This window comes from Buteo buteo, chromosome 17 (assembly GCF_964188355.1).
Source record: "Buteo buteo chromosome 17, bButBut1.hap1.1, whole genome shotgun sequence".
NCBI classification, from domain to species: domain Eukaryota; kingdom Metazoa; phylum Chordata; class Aves; order Accipitriformes; family Accipitridae; genus Buteo; species Buteo buteo.
In genome coordinates, this window is record NC_134187.1 from 2,501,284 (window position 1) to 2,519,495 (window position 18,212).

Below are 18,212 nucleotides of genomic sequence, written 5' to 3' on the forward strand. Positions count from 1 at the left end.
AGGCTGCTCTGTGACTGTTATAAAATATTTTGAAACTGCTGCCGAGCACTGATAATTCCTTGTCTGTCAGATACAGGACCTGAACACTGAGATGAAGTATTATGTAGACTCCCAAACTATGTTTTTCATCTGTGTGTTATCCAAAATACTTTGAAAAGAGAAATAAATTAGTTATTAAAATTTAAAGATCTTTGTTTAGAGTCCTTAAAAATTACATTTCTCAGTAATCTGGCTGGGCTCCTCTGTGAAGTTTGGTTAGGCATTAGCAGCGAAGCTGATTAAATGGCAAGCTCTCCTGATGACCATTTAACGTCCCTTAGCTGTTAAAACCATAAATTCTGTTTTCCACAGCAACACTTGAACTCTAGTAAACTTTAAAATGCAAAGTTCATCCAAATACTAATGAAGTGCCTAGAACTCCAGAAGTCAGGACTTTGTATTTCTTACAGTGGTAAAGATTACTGAGAGGCCCTTAGAGTGTGCACACATCACAATATTTGGCTGACATTTGTTGTAAAGGAATGCATTCCTTTAAATAACCTCAGGATTTTACCAAATCCTGGCTTTTCTGTCCCCCTCAGCATTTGCCACCTGTCGTCTTAATTTAAAAATGCATAACACATTTTAAATTTCACAAGTTCATCGCTTAAAGGCTGTTGGAAGACTGATAAATGTTTATCATTTCCTTTCTGTCAATAATAATAATTTTTAAAAGTTGTGAGATAATGGTGTGGTAACTATTAGTACCCCATTTTAAAGAGGGGAAAACACCATGATTTTGCCTGAAGTTCCAGAAGAATTTATTTGACAGCTGGAATTAGAGTTTGGGTATTGCTGGTTCCCCTTCTTATTATTGAAAACCAGGCCCTCTTTCTGATGTAGACTGAGAAGCATGCACAGTTCACTACAAAACTCATGCTAGAATTGTCAGACTTTTAGGTCTGCTATTGTATGGCCATTATGCACCTGTAGAAGGAGCCCCCGAAATCATTGCACTGTTTTCTTAATAGTCTAGGAGGTTTACAGCATCTTTTTCCCTATTACTGTGTGAATTCAATGTCTTCACAGGATACTGGCTCAGACCAAGGGTTAGTCTAGGTATGTATCCTGTTTCTGAGTGAGATCAGTAGTAGAATTTAAAGAAAAAGTATTTTTAAATAATATATAGAATGATTTTATTATAGTAGCTTCTAGCTTCTGGATGTCAGTAGTTTTGAGAGGCTTCCTGAGCCAGGCAGTGTATCCACTTTCTGTTTTAATACATTTCTAGTAGACTAATTTTCCCTGAAGTTGTCTAACGTTGCCTTTTAAAGCCATTTTAACTTTAATCTGATCTAAAAATCAGTGAATCCTACAACTGAACTGTGATAAGTGAAGCAGTGCTTCCTATTGCTGCTTTGGAATATATTATCATTCCAGTGAGTGCCCTTGTTTACTAGATCACAAGAAACGATGAACAATTGTTCTCTATTTTACTAATTATCTGTAATAAACATTTACCATATCAACCATCAGCCATTTCTTTTTCAAACTGAAGAACCTCAGTCTATTTAGCCTCTCCTCGTAAGGAAGCCACCCCATGCCTCTCTTCCCCTGGGCTACCGTTCTCTCTACCTTTTCTAGTTCTATTGTGCCCTCTTTAAATGGGATAACCAGAGCTGTATATTCAAAATGTAAACATAGCATGAATTTGTGCAATGCATAATGATTCCTGTCTTAGTTTGGTTTCCTGACATACCTTGTGTATCACTTTTATCTTTATAATTTAATATTTTCTCAGAATATCCCCTCCCTCCAATTTCTGTCTTGAAAATTGGGTACCCCACTCCTTGCCTTGCTTACCTTTGTCTGCACAGTGAGGGAAATCAGTCCTAAATCAATTTTGTAAATTCCTTTCACATTCTACCCTGTAACAAATGTGCAATTCACTGTCCCTAGTCTATTACTTTACACTCTAGTTTTATCTGCTGTTTTTCTACTTATGGAGTAACAGTACTTCTCTCTTCTCCTTTCCACATGCACAGGATGACAGCACTAGCCATAGTGACCATCAAGACCCCATTTCATTAGCTGTGGAAATGGCAGCGGTAAACCACACCATCTTGGCATTGGCCCGGCAAGGAGCCAACGAGATCAAGACAGAGGCTCTAGACGACGACTGATACAAAGAAAGGGGAGGGTCGAAGCAAGAAGTAACTTAGTTTTAGACGTAGCACCTTAGCAGACTTTCCTCGGTCCTTAATATGTGTTCTTACAGTATAACTTTGCAGTTTCTTGTACGTCAGTTAGCTGTTAGGGTCTTGTTCTGTGAAGATGGCATGGTGCCCTCAGCCTTTGCATATACTCTCTCAGTATTAATTCCCAATAAATAATCAACCAACCAACCAACCTCCCTCTCCCAGCCCCAGTGGCTAGAAAAATCTTGCTGCTCTGTCTTAGCATTCAAAGTGCTTCCAGGTATTTTAGACAGCCCTCAATTACAAGTCTTAGGCTACACTTAAAATCTTGGATACCCTTAGAGATTGTGTTAAAAAATAGTCTGTACGCTTTTCCTTCTCTGAGACTGAAAGGATGCAAGCTGAGGTAGTGGCACAGGGTCGATGGACACCAGATCGGGAGTATCAACAGAGAGTAAAAAGAACACTAGAAACCCCACTTCAGCATGGGAATAAATGATTTCCAGCTGCAATAAGCCGTGCCTCACTGGTCATACAGTGACTTGATATACTTTTGGGTGCTGTGCTGAGAATGTCCATTGGAAACACATTCACATATTTCGGTTGATGTTCACATATTCAACACAGACATCCTCTACTCTCACAAGCTGCGTGGCTTAGTGGATAAGTACTGCCTTCTGCCTCTGGGACCATGATTGAAGCCCAGCCTGGGATCATGAGCTGAATGTCTAATGGACAACAGTCCACTTCTCAAAACCACTATTCATTATTTGGCATGGCTAGCAGTGCCTGCTCAGAAGAGGTCTAGACTCTATTGATCTGTCATTAACAATTTCACCTTTTATTCTCTCGCCTTTTCTGTCCCCACCCTACTCCCCTCTCCACTTTGCCACTTTCAAAAGCAATGTTTTCCAGGAAAGTATTAAGGTCATAAAAATGGGTGAGTGGATTTTTACACACCTGTGTAACTAATGCCTATGTCCTGACTAGCCTGAAAGGTTATTGGAGAACTTTTGCATCTGACCTTTGCTAGGTAACCATCATAGCATAAATATTCTCCTAAATACGAACTCTTTTTATTTGTTTAAAGGCAGGAGGATCTCTTACCTGAGAAATGGGGTGTGAATGTTTTGTGTTCTCTTTACTCTGTCCTTGTTAAGATGTGAGAAAGCTATACTGCTACGAGCAATTTAATTAATAATTGGAAGCCATACTGATAATGGATGTGGTAATATTTGTAAAGCAAACCTACTTTAAGTAGCAGAAACTAATGGAATTGTTTTCCTTGATCATATGTAGCACTTTTGTTACTTTTTTCTTAAAGATATTTATATTTGATAAGTCTTTTTTTTATCATTTGAGAATTCAAAATACCAAACAGCAAACTTGCATTACAGAGTCACCCTGCGATCACCTTGTCATCTAGTATCTAAATGATGAACTGTGTGTGCATCTAAGAAAATTACATCTGCTGGCATTGTGTGGAAATGATCTCCTGGCATCCTGATAAAATGATATGTTGCTGCCGGTAAGAGGAAACGTTTCAATGGAAACAGCATGGGAAGTGTTAGAGACGGGCAGGACTGTGTTACATTAAAAATAAAAATTAAAAACCTATGTAAATTTTTTGTATCTAGATATAAAAAAGTTTGCATAGTGTTTCCTCAACATTCCATTTTTATCTTCCCCGTTTATGTGGGAATAGCTTAAAAGGGGGAAAACAGCTTAGTCTGAAGGATGGGTTTCCATTTTCTCCCCTCCACTTCTAAAGGTGGAGGGAATGAAGGGAAGCTGCTATTACTTGGCTTGTTCTCATCCCTTCCTCACGCTTAACTATCAGATAGCATTGTGAACTCCTAAAATGTGGCTCCTCAGCAGGTTTTTAGCCAGCCTAAACCCCTTCAAGGCGTAGGCTAACTAGATCATCTTTACATCTGTTAATCTTGTGAAAATTGCTTAGGTAAGTGTGGAGGAGATTTTGTGCTTTCAGAGGGCACAGAGTTGGCACCTCTTTGTCTCTGTAACTTTGAAGATATATAGGTAGGGCTTGGCCTCGTCTTTCACTTATGGATTTCATTGGAAAATTTATGTGCTTTCCTTAGATATAGATCACTGAAGCAGAATGAAGCCGTCTTTTTTCTGTTTTATTGCATTTCTTGAGTAGGCAAATTCATAAGTAGCATCAGGGCAGACTCAGGAAAGAAAGGAATTGGATCAGCGACCATTGCACCATTGCAGTTTTTTTTCTTAATGTGCGTATGAATGTTTTGGTACTAAGGAGTGAGAGGACGGGGAGAGCTTTTATTTCTATTTTTGCACAGCAGAATGATCGAGCGAACTATAGCCTTAGTGGAATTTTACCTATTTATTCATTCCACAGTCACACCAAGCTGACAAGCAACATCCACGATTTATAGTAAGGAGATTTTAATAATCGATGACCTCTTTACGTTGGGCTTGCCACCACCATTTGTTCTGGCTGTTTCATTTTAAAAAGAACAGACTCAAACTGTTGGACAGCTGCAATTTTAAAAGAAATATTGCTTACTATGCCATCTTAAAAAAAAAGTCATTGTTTCAAGCATCGCCTTTTTAAAGCAATAGGGAAGAATAAAAATAGTACTAGAACTTCTATATCCTGATTATAGGTTCATGTGATGCAGGATTAAAGTAACGCCACTAAAATTGTATGTCTATACCATGTAATGTGGAATAATCTGGTCTCAGTTCTGTTTGTCACTGTCAGGTAGCTGCTGGTCTCATCACACATTAATATCCTATCTGAAGGTTAAACAGTTAAACCCCTTGTGAACGACTGGAGATTGGCAGATCCTCCTTGTCTGTAGCTTCCTGGTAAATACCATCTTCTCACCAGAGAAAACAGCAAATTGCTTAACTGAGGAATCAGACAACTTGGTTTCATGGTGTCAGTTTTTGGGTTGCCCCCGTCTATTTTGGCTTTTCTTTGACCATCCAGAGGTACGAGGAAAGAGTAGGACCAGCTGTAACTATGATGCTCACAGCAGTCTATTTCCTTTATTCTGAAAGTTCATAATGAATAATTTGCAGTTGGCTGATAACTTTTTGGTTTGACATGAATTAGCTAAAATGGAACAGATGCTGATGTGATGATATCAGGAGAAGTGTACGTGATCTGGAGTAAGTGAAAGAATTGGTGGAGAGTGTGTCCTGGAATTTAGCCTTTGTTCTAGGTTTTTTCCCACAATATGGGAATCTTCTTTGTCTTTCTGTCTCTGGATTTTCTTGAAAATTATGCCTCATTTTTGTAGCATTGCAATTCAGTTGCAATTTGTGGTAGCCAATCTGGAATTACTGCAGTTTGTTCTCATGTGGGTTCCCTTGAAGTGAATCTGGTGGCAGACTAGATCTACCTTTTTGTTCTGTGAATAGAGGAGAAATTATTTAAGATGCTTCTCTTCTGTGATGGGCACAGATTGCTTTTAACTTTGTAGGTTAAGTTCTGGCTGTTATTTTGTCGCTTATAAAGTCCTTATACTTGAGTTGTCGTCTCTTACCGTCTTCTTAAAACAACAATTTCTACCTCCACTTCTTTTTTGGGTTGTGTCGGGTTTTTTGTTGGTGGTTTGTTTTGGGCTTTGGGGTTTCTTTAATTTTTTTTTAAGTCCACCACCTTTTTCCTGAAGTATGAGATCCCAGACATTTGCAAAAGCATTTTGAGATGATAAAAATAAGTTGACCTAGACATGAATAGACACGTTACCCATTGATGCTGTACCATTATAGAGATATCTTCTAAATACTCTATAAAAATACTTATTGTTACAGTGTAATCCCATTAGTCATATGTTGGATGTGAACAAGTTGGTCATGAGTCAGCAGGGCACCCTTGCAGCAATTAAGGAATCTCATTAAAAAGAGCCTTCTTCTCAAGGTTAAGGAAAGCGATTAGTCCCCTCTGTTAATCACTTGTGGGATCACATGTGGAGTACTGTGTGCGGTGTTGGGCAGGAGTGAGTCCATCGTAGCGCTGCTGAGATGAGAGGGTTGAAGCCTATGTCATGTGGTGAGAGTTCGTGAGAGCTGGGTTTGTTCAGTTTTCGTTCTTCAGCTATCTTAATGGGTGGGCTTGGAGAAGATGGAGCCAGGCTTTTCTCAGAGGTGCATAGCAAAAAGGTGAGGGGCAGTGGGCTGAAGTTGTATTAAAGAAAATCCCAGATAAATATGAAGATAAATATTTTCATGTTCAAAGTGGAAGAACAGTGGCCCAGAAGGGCAGTGGAAACCCCATCCTTGGGGATGTTCAAAACTCAACTGGACAAGGTTGGATTAGAGACCTCCAGAAGTCTCTTCTGACCTAAATTATTCTGACTCTGTACAAACCTGCTCAGGTTGAGGTTTTTCCTAGTTCTGATCTATACATGTTGACTTGTTTAAAGAAATTCTCTTAATTTGTTGTTGTGGGTTTTTTTCTGTTTTGCTATTCATAAAAAGTTATCTTTCCTATTCTACTAATAGAGGGGAGCTTTATTTGCAGGGTCTGGCTCCAGGCTCCAATCAAGCCATAAGTAATAAATTTCATTAATTATTTGCTCTGTTTACACAGTTCTTCAGGGATATTTGAATTATTCTGTTTGTTTCATTGCCTAACATCAGATTGGTAAGTTTTCCATGTTTTCATAACATTTGTGCTGTAGATCAGTTTTTGCCTTTGTTTGTGAGGATTTATCGTTGTCTTGCTGCTGTGAGTGCAGGCAAAAAATTTCACATAGCTGAACATATTAGAGGAAAAATTGTAGTTAGCTTAAGCCCACTGGTGACTACTATGATAAGCTAGAAATTTTTGGTTCAGTAAATCATTGATTGGTGTTTATCAGAAGCTGAAAGAGTATGACTGGGAAAGACTCATATTATACTCACTTGGATCCTCCTTTCCTCGAGTGTTAGCTGTTGGCCACTGCTAGGAAAAAAAACCATACTTCACTAGGCAGATTTTAGGTCTGATGTGGATGTTATTTGGAAGAGAAATCGCAATGGTGTTTGCCAATATGGACTGGCTTGGGGTCAGTTAGACTCCCAAGAGTTAATTTCTGCCTTTGAGGTTCATAAGTACATGGAGATGAGTTCATGATTTTGAGTTCCTCTATGTGGTATAAAAATTTTCCTTCACAATGAGTTGCTGCTTGCAAAGAAGTAAAATGAAAGCATGTGCTGGCCTTCCCCCAGAGTAGCTGAGTCGCCGAGACGTGGTAGCTGTAGCAGGGTTTCATAAGGAAACAGATTTTATTTTTCCTATACATAAAATCAGCAAAATTCGTGTAAGAGTTTTCAAAACTCAAAATTGCTGCCCTTAAAGCACTTAATGGAGGATGTTGTTTCCCTGCCTGTAATCTTAACTCAAATGCAAAGCTGGATTCACACCTTTCTCTGCAAATTACTAAGCTTCAGTGTGAGATTTTGCCTATAGTACTGAGAGCTGTGGATGTTTAGTAGAAGACTTTTTTTCCCACTTTATCCCTGGAATTCTGCTCATTTTAGATCATTTTCTTACCAGAAGGTTTATGTTCCTCCTCCACCCCAGCTACGTCATTGTGCAGCTTTCATTCCCCAGCGTTCATCAGCTTCTTTCAAGTTTGTTGGATAATTACCAGCAGATTCTAGGGTTTTTTTGTCAAAATAAACTTTGCTCTTATTTTAGACAAGGCTTCCCACCCAAGTAGCTCTTGCACTCTTTGCAGTTATTTAACTTGGTAGTATTATTTTGAGCAAAGTCTTAAGCTTGTAGACAATAATCTTGAGTTTGGTGTAGCTTTTATAATTTGGCAGGAATCTTTGTTGGCAGGATTGGTCTTGAAAACTGCGTAATATGTCAGTGACCTAACGTGTTCATTCTTATTAGCCAGCTGAAGATTGTGTGTGTGTGTTAGTAGCAGTAGTCAGGGTTGTATCGTGATCCCAGCTAATTTAATGGAGTTTTGTGGAGTCAGGCATTTTCACTGTGATTTCTTGGAAGGGAAGGTTGATGGCCTGACCAAAAAGTACCTTGCAGTTCCCAAGAAGAGTTGCAGAGACATTTCAAAATAAAACATTCCCCCTTGGGCTTTTTTGCAGCTGGGATACTTACTCAGGATATTGAATCAGTCATTGGCCAACAGACATTTGGCAAGCTGAAAAGCATAGTCTAAAACCTTCATTTTAACAACTATTACTGTTGTCTAATTTATAGGGTTTAAACTGTCCAACTAAAGAAGTTGCACATTGATGAAGGATGAGGCGTTCTAGAGATGGCAGCTATAAATTCGAATTTAAAATACACAAAAATTATTTTTCTCCTTTGTGAGAAATGTGTTTTAACTAGAAAAGTGGACTTGGTCGTTTTGAGGACTGTCAGTAGGATGACAGCATTTTGATGTTGGTTTTTGTCCAACAAATATAAATAAAATCAAATAAATGAAAATAATCTCAGTAGCACCAGTGAAACAGAGATGCGGGGAGAAAAATTCAAACATCTAAAGAGTTGTTCATCGCTAACCTTGGCCTTAGGATTTATCACTTAAAAATAGCCTAGAATTGTTCATGCCTGTTTTCGCGTAGGCGTCCATTGAACGTAGGCAATGCTGTAGCTAAGACAGTATTGGCACAATTACAATAATCAGCACAAACTACTCTCTGTTTTTGTTAAGGTTTTTCTGTCACGCTCTTTGAAAATCCATATCATACTTTAGCTTGCTGGAAGAAGTAAACAAATACATTTTGCTCTTTCAAGATACCAAGGTACGCTCTGTGATGCCTGCAACATGCTTATCAGTGTAGTATCTAGGCAATAATACTGACAGCTTATGTTGTGAAGATAGAAGAGGATTTGCCATTTTGGGTGGGGGGGAAGAATTCACAAAATGCATTTTAAATGCCCCTGTTAATCAGGCTGATCAAGAAAACTAACTAATTGGTTTGATTGCTGCAATGTTCTGCTCTTCCCCATTCTTTCCAGTAAGCTTTGGAGTGCTCTGGCCAACAGCTTAAGCGTGAGTGAACTAAAACCATTGAACTAGAGTGAACTGCATAATGGGCCTTTGATGTTTCTGTATGTTCAGTGCATCTCTCACTCAGATGGCTTGGCAGAAGGCGCTCTCTGCCATTTATTCCCTCTCTTCCCTCCGCTGTTAAATGGAAGCGGGTGTATTCTGCTGATCAAAACATCCAGCACACTTCTGCTAAATCCTTTCAAACTGTAGCCAGGGTAATTGGGATGGGTAGGATAAATGCGTAAGAGTATGGCAGTAAAAGTGATGGCAGTTCTTTTGAATGACTGGGTGTCCTCCTGACATGTAATTAGCTGCTTTAGAAAGATGTGGATTGGCATGGTCATAATTAAAAGGATTTCTGTCTTTTCTGTGATTGAAAACAGAAGATCTTCCGCCCCCTAATTCTCTTTAATACCAGTGTTATTAGTGACACTTGGAACACAGCTACTTCGTAAACTTAAATAATGACCTGTTCCTAATGGTAACTTACAACAGCAGGGACTGAAACCGAGGTTAGTTTTCTATGCAAAGCTGCTTCTCTTCGTGTTATGTTCCTCCCCACACACCACCACCCCTCCCGGTTATGTATGTATTGCTGCTCAGTGAGTTTCAGAAACAAAACAGGCGTTTAATTATGTGTGACAGAATTATTACAGATTACCCAGGGTTCTGGTTTAGGTTGTCTTGATTTGTTTTAGAGGTGTAGTGTTGAGGAAGATTAGCCATGGTCCAGGACTCGGCTGAATTACTCTTCCTGTGTTTTCATGCTGCCCGCAGGTAGAAGGTTCCGATTGCACTGTTGTCCTCCGGTTCCTGAAGCAGGGAATGTAACTCGCTCTTCTGTGTCACTCCACGTTCTCCTTCATAGTGTCTTGGTTTGGAAGCCTTATCAGCAGTTGTTGCCAAGTATATAACCGTATTGTCCTCAAGCTGTCTGCTGTCTCCTGTTGCAGGTAGCATGGTGTAATAATATGAACTGACTCACCTTTTTCTTAAGAAATCTCAAAATAGCCTGCAACTGGATAGTTGGCTGGACAGTATGCTTGCCATTCACGACAGGAGAGGATATATGGCGGTGACCTAAAATAACATCGTAATCTTTCTTTGATATGTTGCTAGATTCTCAAAAAGCATCTGTCATAGGGTGTTATGTGCCTTTTTATTCTGTGTTTTTGTGAGAAACGTTATCTGTTGACCAGTCTTGAGCACTGAAGAGCCTGTGCTCCATGTTTGCCCGTAAGTTTCTTGACCATATTTTTCCATAGTGCTGTTCTCCTGCAATAGTTACTTATCAGACAGGTTTCCAGAGTTTTTTGGTATGCAAAGATGCATATAGAGACTCTTCGTCAAATTCAGAAAAATTAGCAGGTTCCTAACTCCAACAGATTTGAAAAAGAAGTTAGGAACTTCCTTAGGCTCTTATTTAAATCCTTCAGTTCCTTTTCAGCTTCTTTGTACCGAAATACTTGTGTAAATCTCATCCAATGTCACTGTGGTCCAGAACAGACCTGTGGGTCATGGGTACTTCAGTTCTTCCAGCGCAGTTACCACTGGTGGTACTACACTCACAGTAGCAATGGTAGCAACTTCCTTTTCTAGGACATATGTTTTTAGACGTTAACTTGCTGCTGTCATGGGCCTCAATTCAGCTTCCTATCCTCCTCTCTCCACCCCTTCTCCTTAACTAATTAAAGTCTTCCATGTTATGGCAAGATGGCATATGTAGCTTAAATAACCCACCTCTATAATTAAGAGGTTGACTTTAGCCTTCTGAGATATATTTTACATCATTTGATATTTAAAAATACATTTTACTTAACAAAGTTTATCTGTCAAATCGCTCAAGGAGGGCAAAGAGATAATGAAAGTAAATTATTAATTAATACTTCTCACCCAATATATTCCATTAAGAATATTAAGCATATATTCCATTCCTCAAAGTATGTTTTACTTTGGATTTTTTTTTTTTTTAAAGTCTGCCTGCTGATAAAGTTGCTGCTATCTCTCTTTGACAGGACTGTAGTGACAGTACTGAAAATACCTGTTAGGAGCTAACCAGAGCCAGGAAATCGGAATATCAACTCACTGATCAGTTTTTCCTATACCAGAGTGCAAGCCATTTCATTTATGCATTATGGCAAGTGAGCAGATCTTTTCAAGACCAAAATGACATAGAGTCCCTTGACACATTCAAGCTGTTCTTCTGGTCAAAAGGTTTGATATAATTTTGGAGTAGAAAGGAGCATCTCACCTTTCTGCATATTAGAGTGGTCTGAGTTTAGGTGGAGCTACATTGGGTTCAGAATGGCAAAGAAGAAATTTGATGTGTTGCTGGGAAAGACCGGGGTGTATTGCACAAAATGTGTAACTACTACTTGAGAAGGGTAAACATCTTGGAAGCTTTATTGATGAGATAGTTGAACAGTTTATGAAATGCTCTGAAATCTCCAATGTATGTTTCTTTGTGCCAACGTGTCTTCATGGCACACCGAATAGCATTACAAAGTTCATTTAGGAGTTGTTATTGGAATTTGAGGCATGCTTTTGTTGGGTTTGTTGCAGAGGTAGTTGCCTATCAGTTTAGCTAAACATTTACATCTCGGCACACAGCTGCTCATTGGGCAGTAACAGTTTAATTCTGCAACTCCTCCTTCTGCGAGAGCTCTTTTAAGCCACAGTCCTCTTTCTCCAGGTGCTTGGAGAAAATAAATACTACTGAGATGAGGGAATAGATCCTCTCATTTTGCAGAGCTTATCAGAGCTACCCTCAGTTGAGAAGCTGCATCTAGATTTCAACAATACTCACTTACTAATGCTGGGATTTGTAGCAGAGCAAGAATGAAACAGTCCTGAAGTTGCATTGCCAGTAATTCAGTTCAGTGAAGTAAGCTTGAAAATTAGGCATCTGGTTAGGAGTAAAGAGCCAATGAAGTCTCCACAGACATTAAGAAGGTATTTGCAAATGTGTTGAGAGAAAAAAAAATATTATTCCATTTATGTTTATAAATCCATTGGATACAAATGGTAAAATTTGTAGTTATGTGGAAAAGGCAGACACTTTCAATTAGGGGATTTTTTTTTTTTTTTTTTTTTTTTTGCATTTGGAAGGGCAGAATGGTTTGTTCATCCCATTGGATGAAGTAGATAGAATAGGGAGTTTGCATCAGGATTGTGGGAGGCCATCTAATATTCATGGTCTCCTTGAAGGTGATAGACTGGTCCCTTCTGGCCTTAATTGTAAAACTATGATTCCAAAGAGGTAGACTTATCTTTTACTCTTACCGTTATAACCTGTTCATAGTATTTAATAATTTATAGAGATTTGAGTACTAGAGGGGTTCTCTGCAGTAAGAGCTTATTTAAAAAGTATCACTTTCCATCAGAGAACATATTGTGCCTTATGTCTCTAAATCACGTGAAGTTCCAGTTATGTATGATAAATACCTTTTTATACTTTGTACTTCTGCCATAATGGGAATCAAACAAACATAGTTTTGATAACAGGTGGTTTCTGTATGCTGCCGTATTACTTAGATTTGCTCCAGTATCTTACAGATTCAATCTATCTATTCTATTGATACAGCGATGCACACTTTCATACCAGTCAGTGTTGAGCAGCTAAAGTAGCTCTGGAACAGCATTATTTTGTTCAACTGTTATTTTTGATTCTTATTTGAAAATAAACAAACAAACAAAAGCCCTAACCAAAAGCCCAGGTCAGTCTGAATTTCTAATCCTAAATTCATTGTTGCTATTCATTACATTAGGCATTCGGGTACATGAATTCCAGTTGTTAAGGGTACCTTGCATTGATTTTTACCATTACGCAAGAACATTCAACATGAATACAATTTGATCAGTCATGACCATTTCCTCTAGCTGCAGTGCCTCAAGCAACTGTTTTTTACAAATATTTTCATCAATTGCCACAGTGCTTCAAAAAATATCACAGCCAGCAGAAGTCCTCTTGCTAAACTGATGTCTCCTCTTATTTCCTCCACTGAGCCTGTATTTCCTTGAAGGAATTCCAGACAAGTGTTTTGAGCTATACCTCCTCCAACTGCTCTGAGCCATTCACTTTCCTCTGAAGTTGATTCTTGTTGGTACCGAATTTGTCACACATTATTTTCCCAAACGTCAGTTCTTTTCACAGAGGTAATTTATTTTATCTTTCATCCAAGCTCCTTCACACCCTGGTAATCCTATTTTACCTGGTTTACTGGTGGTTTTCTCATACTGAAGTGCTCTGACCTGAACCCATTGTTCTTACGGTCTCTAAATAAGGGATATATATTGTTTCCATCCTAATAAAAAGCAATCCAGTGTAATGCTGCAGCTTAGATTCGGTTCAGTCTCATGAAATCTTTCAAGCTTTCTGCTAGCCAAAAGACATTGGGTTTTTCCAGCATGGTTAGTTAGCAGCCCTCCTCCTTTCCCTCACTTCAGTTTTGAGGCTTAGATTAGAAAACCGGGGAAATAGTAATTTTATTACTACTTGGACTGTTTTTTTTTACTGGGAAGACTGGTACTGGGCTGTGCACTTTAGCAGCTACTAAACAATGTTCTGGGAAATTACTTGCAAAAATAAAGGTATATCTTGGATACAGCAGTGCTTCTAAACAGACTAATTTGAGGTTTCTTGCACACAATTATAGTGCTCAGGTTTATCTGTTGAGTTCAGTTTATTGTGCAGTTTGTTGTTCGCTGCCTCTCCCACTCCTGCTAGGACTCACTTGTTGCTGTCCGTGCCCTTTCTCCCTTTTCGCAGTCTTCGGTGACTTTTGCGATTTTAATTTTGTTCCTCCCTGCTTTCTCTTGTTTCTCCTTCTTCTCTTTTTCCTGTACAGGCACTTTACTACCCTCACACCTCCAAGCAGCATATTTATGGTTAGACATTTTTTAATTCTTTTAATGCTACTTTAGTCCAAGTCAAGACACGTTCACCTTTCCTTTTGCCTATTAGACAGTGCTGTATCAATTGCTTACTTGAAGTCCAAATATAAATTGTCCACAGTGTAGTATAAATATGAAAAATTTTGTCTACTCTGACCATTTTAAAAAAAATTTGGCTCATAAATTTAGTCAATTTACAGCAGGTTTTTTACTTGCAACCTCGTATGTGAAATAAGGTAGTTCCAAGGTGTTGGACCACGGTTAACAGAGAGGGACAAGGTAGTAGCATTTTTTTCTTTCATTTTATTGCTTGCAACTTAGTGTTGGAAGCTGTCTTAATTGGTGCAGTCGATTTTCTTGGTTAGCGTGCTGTGGCTTTCTTTTTTTTAATGTGAGGGTTTGGGACAGAATGTGTGGATTTGCATAGCTTTGCTGAAGGAGGCTGTGTACTGGTTCCCCTTGTCACTTCATTCACCCAGGGTTTGGGATCACTTTTTGCAGCCCGAGTAGCTTTTTATTATTATTTTTTAACGTTATTTTAGATTTGAAGATGATTGGAAAAACTTGAAATTTGGATTTTGAGCTTCCCGTGTTTCAGCATTATCCACTGAATTTTCTCTTTCTCTTTTGACTTCTGCGTAAATTTAGATGTCATCCTGAGGCTTGTGCTGAACTGAAGGTTGTGACTTGTTTCTAGTTGCTCTGGGGTCAGAGCCCTGTTTGTTCTCTCAAGAGGGACAGATTTTCCATTTCATCACCCGTTGCAATACGAACTCGAAAGCAAAAACCCTTTTGCCTTGCTTTTGGCTCTAGCTGTATTGTTAGTAATGTCTTTCTGCATCTCGTCAACAGCCGACCCTCCTTAATTTGCTGCCAGAGTTGTTCTTGAGGGTTATGGGCAGCAATTCTCACACCAGTGCAAACGCTCGGCGCGCTGCTGCTGGCTTAAACTGGGAGAGCACCGTGTCTCTTTGGAAGTCAGATGTCAGATCCGATACGATAAAGTGATATCATTGTGCCACAGAACCACCGTAAGACAGGCTTTTACCTTAAAGATAATACAGGAATTACAAATTTAAACTAGATTTAGTTGAATAGCAGTTCTATCAAAGGGTGACAAATAAAAGTCAGTTGTGTCCATGGGGAGCACTATTTTCTTGACAAATCGCCTTGGCTGTCTCCCTCTTGGTCTTTATGATCTTCCCAAGGCTGACGAAAGCCTGGGAAGTGTGAAATATGTGCAGTACTTTTTTAATTTTATTTTTTTTCTTAGTGTCAATTTTAAAAGTGCCTAAGTGAGTAACAGGACTCCAGAGTGAGCTGGAGGAACAGGATTAGACCTCATTTCCCTCTTAAGATAAGAGCCCTCCCTGCAGTCCCTCCGCACGTACGACTCCAGATGAGCGGTGGGAGTCCGGAGCTCTGCAGAATCCGGCTGGAAAGAAATCTCCACTCCTCCCTCACGCTGCCCCCCTTGGTTTTCAATCTGTTGGTGGGGATCTTCTTAACGAATCTCGTTTCTCCGCCAGACCTTAGCAATCTCTGATTTGGGGTGAAGGGTAAAGAGGGGGGAAGCTTGGATAGAATTCAGTAGGAGACTGCCTCTGGGATTGCGGATACAAATAGCTTCGTGCATTAAACGTGCACCTCTGGACAACCATATGAGACTCTGGATAGAAAAAGCTAATATACATATTTAATCACCCCTTTTTGGAATCACAGAGGCAGTTTCTTCCTATATTCTTAATTATTTCTAGGCTTATAATAGTGGCACCTGCTAAACATTTTGTCAAAATAATTGTAACTATTGGCAGGTGGTTATAATTTTGTAAACATACATGAGAATTTTATGTGAGTTAAAAAAAAGATATCAATGCTAGTTTAAAAAATTGTGTTAAAGGAGAATTTCTTCTGACCGTAGTAACAGGAAATAACAGAACACTATTAAGATGTATTAGTACCACTTAAGAATTCAGAAAATGAAAGCAATCCATATGTAGATGTTTTATTTTTCATTAGTAACAAAATGTTGTTTTCACTCTGACAACTTCATAACATATGAGTTGGGAAAGCCTAGGAAATTACTATTGGCAAGAAAAGCTATAAGGACATCTCTTCTGCAGAGAACAGAAAATTAGCTTGTAGGATGTTGATGGGTGTTGATATAAGCAATGATCAAATGGGAATCTATTGCTGGGGTACTAATGAAAATAAAGTGTTTGTGGAGCCTATAATACACACGGACCGTTCAACGTTGTACCGTGGCCCTGCTCTAGAGATGCCTTTTTTAACAGTGATTTTTTTTTTTCTAAACCAAGTGATTGTCAATAACAGTGGTTGTAATTGAAAAAAGATTAATGTAGTAGTGAGTGTTGCAAACCTAGAAGTGAAAAGACAGTGGAACAGGATCAGAGGCACAAAAAAATGAAGCAAAACCCCCAAACAAAAACTCTTAGCAAAGCGCCGGGGAGTCACATTTTTAAATTCAAAATTTTGTGCGTCTTAATTTTGTTCCACTGTCGCGTTGACTCGGGGGCGGGGGGTGTCGTATCAACCTTGCATCTCCGGTAAGGGCAAGCGAGCATGACTGTAGTGGTAGTATTGTGTGTGTTGGATGGCTGGCAGTCGCCTACGGTTACTTCACGTGTCTACCAAATGCATCAATAATATAAGATGAGCTGTGTCCCATCTCTGCTGGCCACTGTAACTCGCCAGCGGGTTCTTACGTGTCTGTACGTTCCTCTGTCAGCATCTTCCACTCGCGTATTTGTTTCTCCCGCCATGTGCCCCGACAAAAATGGCACCTGTGTCTCATCTGCTGTAGGTGTTCTGCCTACCTCAAGAGGTAAACATGGTATCCTAGAGTCGTATGTTCACAGTCTGTTCTTTTTTACATGAGCACTAGCGCGCGCACACACACACACTGGAATGTATATTCTCCTCCTCCCCCCCCCCCCCCGCCCCCAATAACCTCTTGACCTGATCCTTGCTGTAGCCACCACCAACTCCTCTTGCAAATTGGATGCTGCTTTAAATGTGAAAACAAATGTTCAAGAAGCTATAAAACCTGAATGAAAGCTAAAGCTGAATTTATAAAGCCTTGTTGCATATGAGCCAAAAGTGCAAAAAGCTCTATATAATGAACTAACCTGCCACTCATATAAATATAAATATATATAAATATATTAAAATCAGACTGTTCTACAAAATTGTGTATTTGTATTTTTGTGTACGTACAATTTTCTGCTAAGCAGAAGGAGGATGTAGTATAGGATGATGTGAGAAGAGATTTTGTTTAATCATATTTCTTTGTTACTTATTTTTGTTAACATCCAGATGCCTGTCTTTGTCTTCTGTGTATGACACTGTTCGAAAGGTGCAGTATCTCTCTCCCGCCCGCATATTAAACCTCTTCCACCATGAAGGAGTCGGGTAATGCTACACATCATCATCAAACCCCGCAAATATGCCTCGTTCTGGATCTTAACAAGGGCTGCTTGTTCAGCTTAAAGACTGTATATTTCATGTTGGCATTTAATGGGCGCGTCGTGTCGTTGCTCCTAATAGTGATGTCAAATATTCATGCGCTGGTCGATTGCTTTTCACGCAGGTGTTCTCCAAGCACTCTGCCTACACCATCCACGGGCTGTAGGATCTTTGCTACTGGTCCTCAGCCTGAAGTTTCAGGGCTGGGGGAAAATGAAGTAGGGTAGATTGGGAAGGAGGACGAACAGATCCTTGGGTTCAGAAGTTGCTTATGGAAAAAAAGACGCCAGGGAAGCAGTACTGTGTGTCACAGGGGAGTGAATCTCAGGTAACACCACCACAGAGGAAGGTGCCACGGGGGGCTCCTCTTCCCCACAGCTGTCCGCATGCTGCCAACGTGTATTTTTGCTTTCAGGAAGGCAAGCTGGCAAGGAAATAGGTTGTAACTTTCCCTGTGCCACTTCAGACACGTCCTCCCGTCCCTTGCAGGAGTTGCACGCGAGTTGTGCGCATCTCTGTGGCTTTATGACTGTTTGGTCCGTTGCTGTAAGAACGCTTGTAGCAGCCTCGTTAGACGAGGTCCATCTTCGCATGACTTGATGCCCTTGCAGTAAAGATACTGATTTTTAGGAAGAATGTTCTAAAATCTTCT

At 39.5% G+C, this 18,212-nt stretch overlaps 1 protein-coding gene across 10 annotated transcripts in view; it reads left to right on the top strand.

Moving 5' to 3' along the window:
* HMBOX1 (homeobox containing 1) overlaps nt 1-10,099 on the top strand; it is a 117,305-nt gene extending 107,206 nt beyond the window's left edge. For 7 of the 10 annotated variants that reach the window (XM_075048913.1, XM_075048918.1, XM_075048915.1 and 4 more), the window contains exon 11: nt 2,025-10,099. In XM_075048913.1, the coding sequence (XP_074905014.1) occupies nt 2,025-2,162 (138 nt within the window). In that variant the 3' untranslated portion in view covers nt 2,163-10,099. The remainder of the gene's footprint in view (nt 1-2,024) is intronic. The other 3 variants (XM_075048914.1, XM_075048922.1, XM_075048921.1) reach the window with 3 other exon arrangements.
* The last annotated feature ends 8,113 nt before the right edge of the window (nt 10,100-18,212 follow it).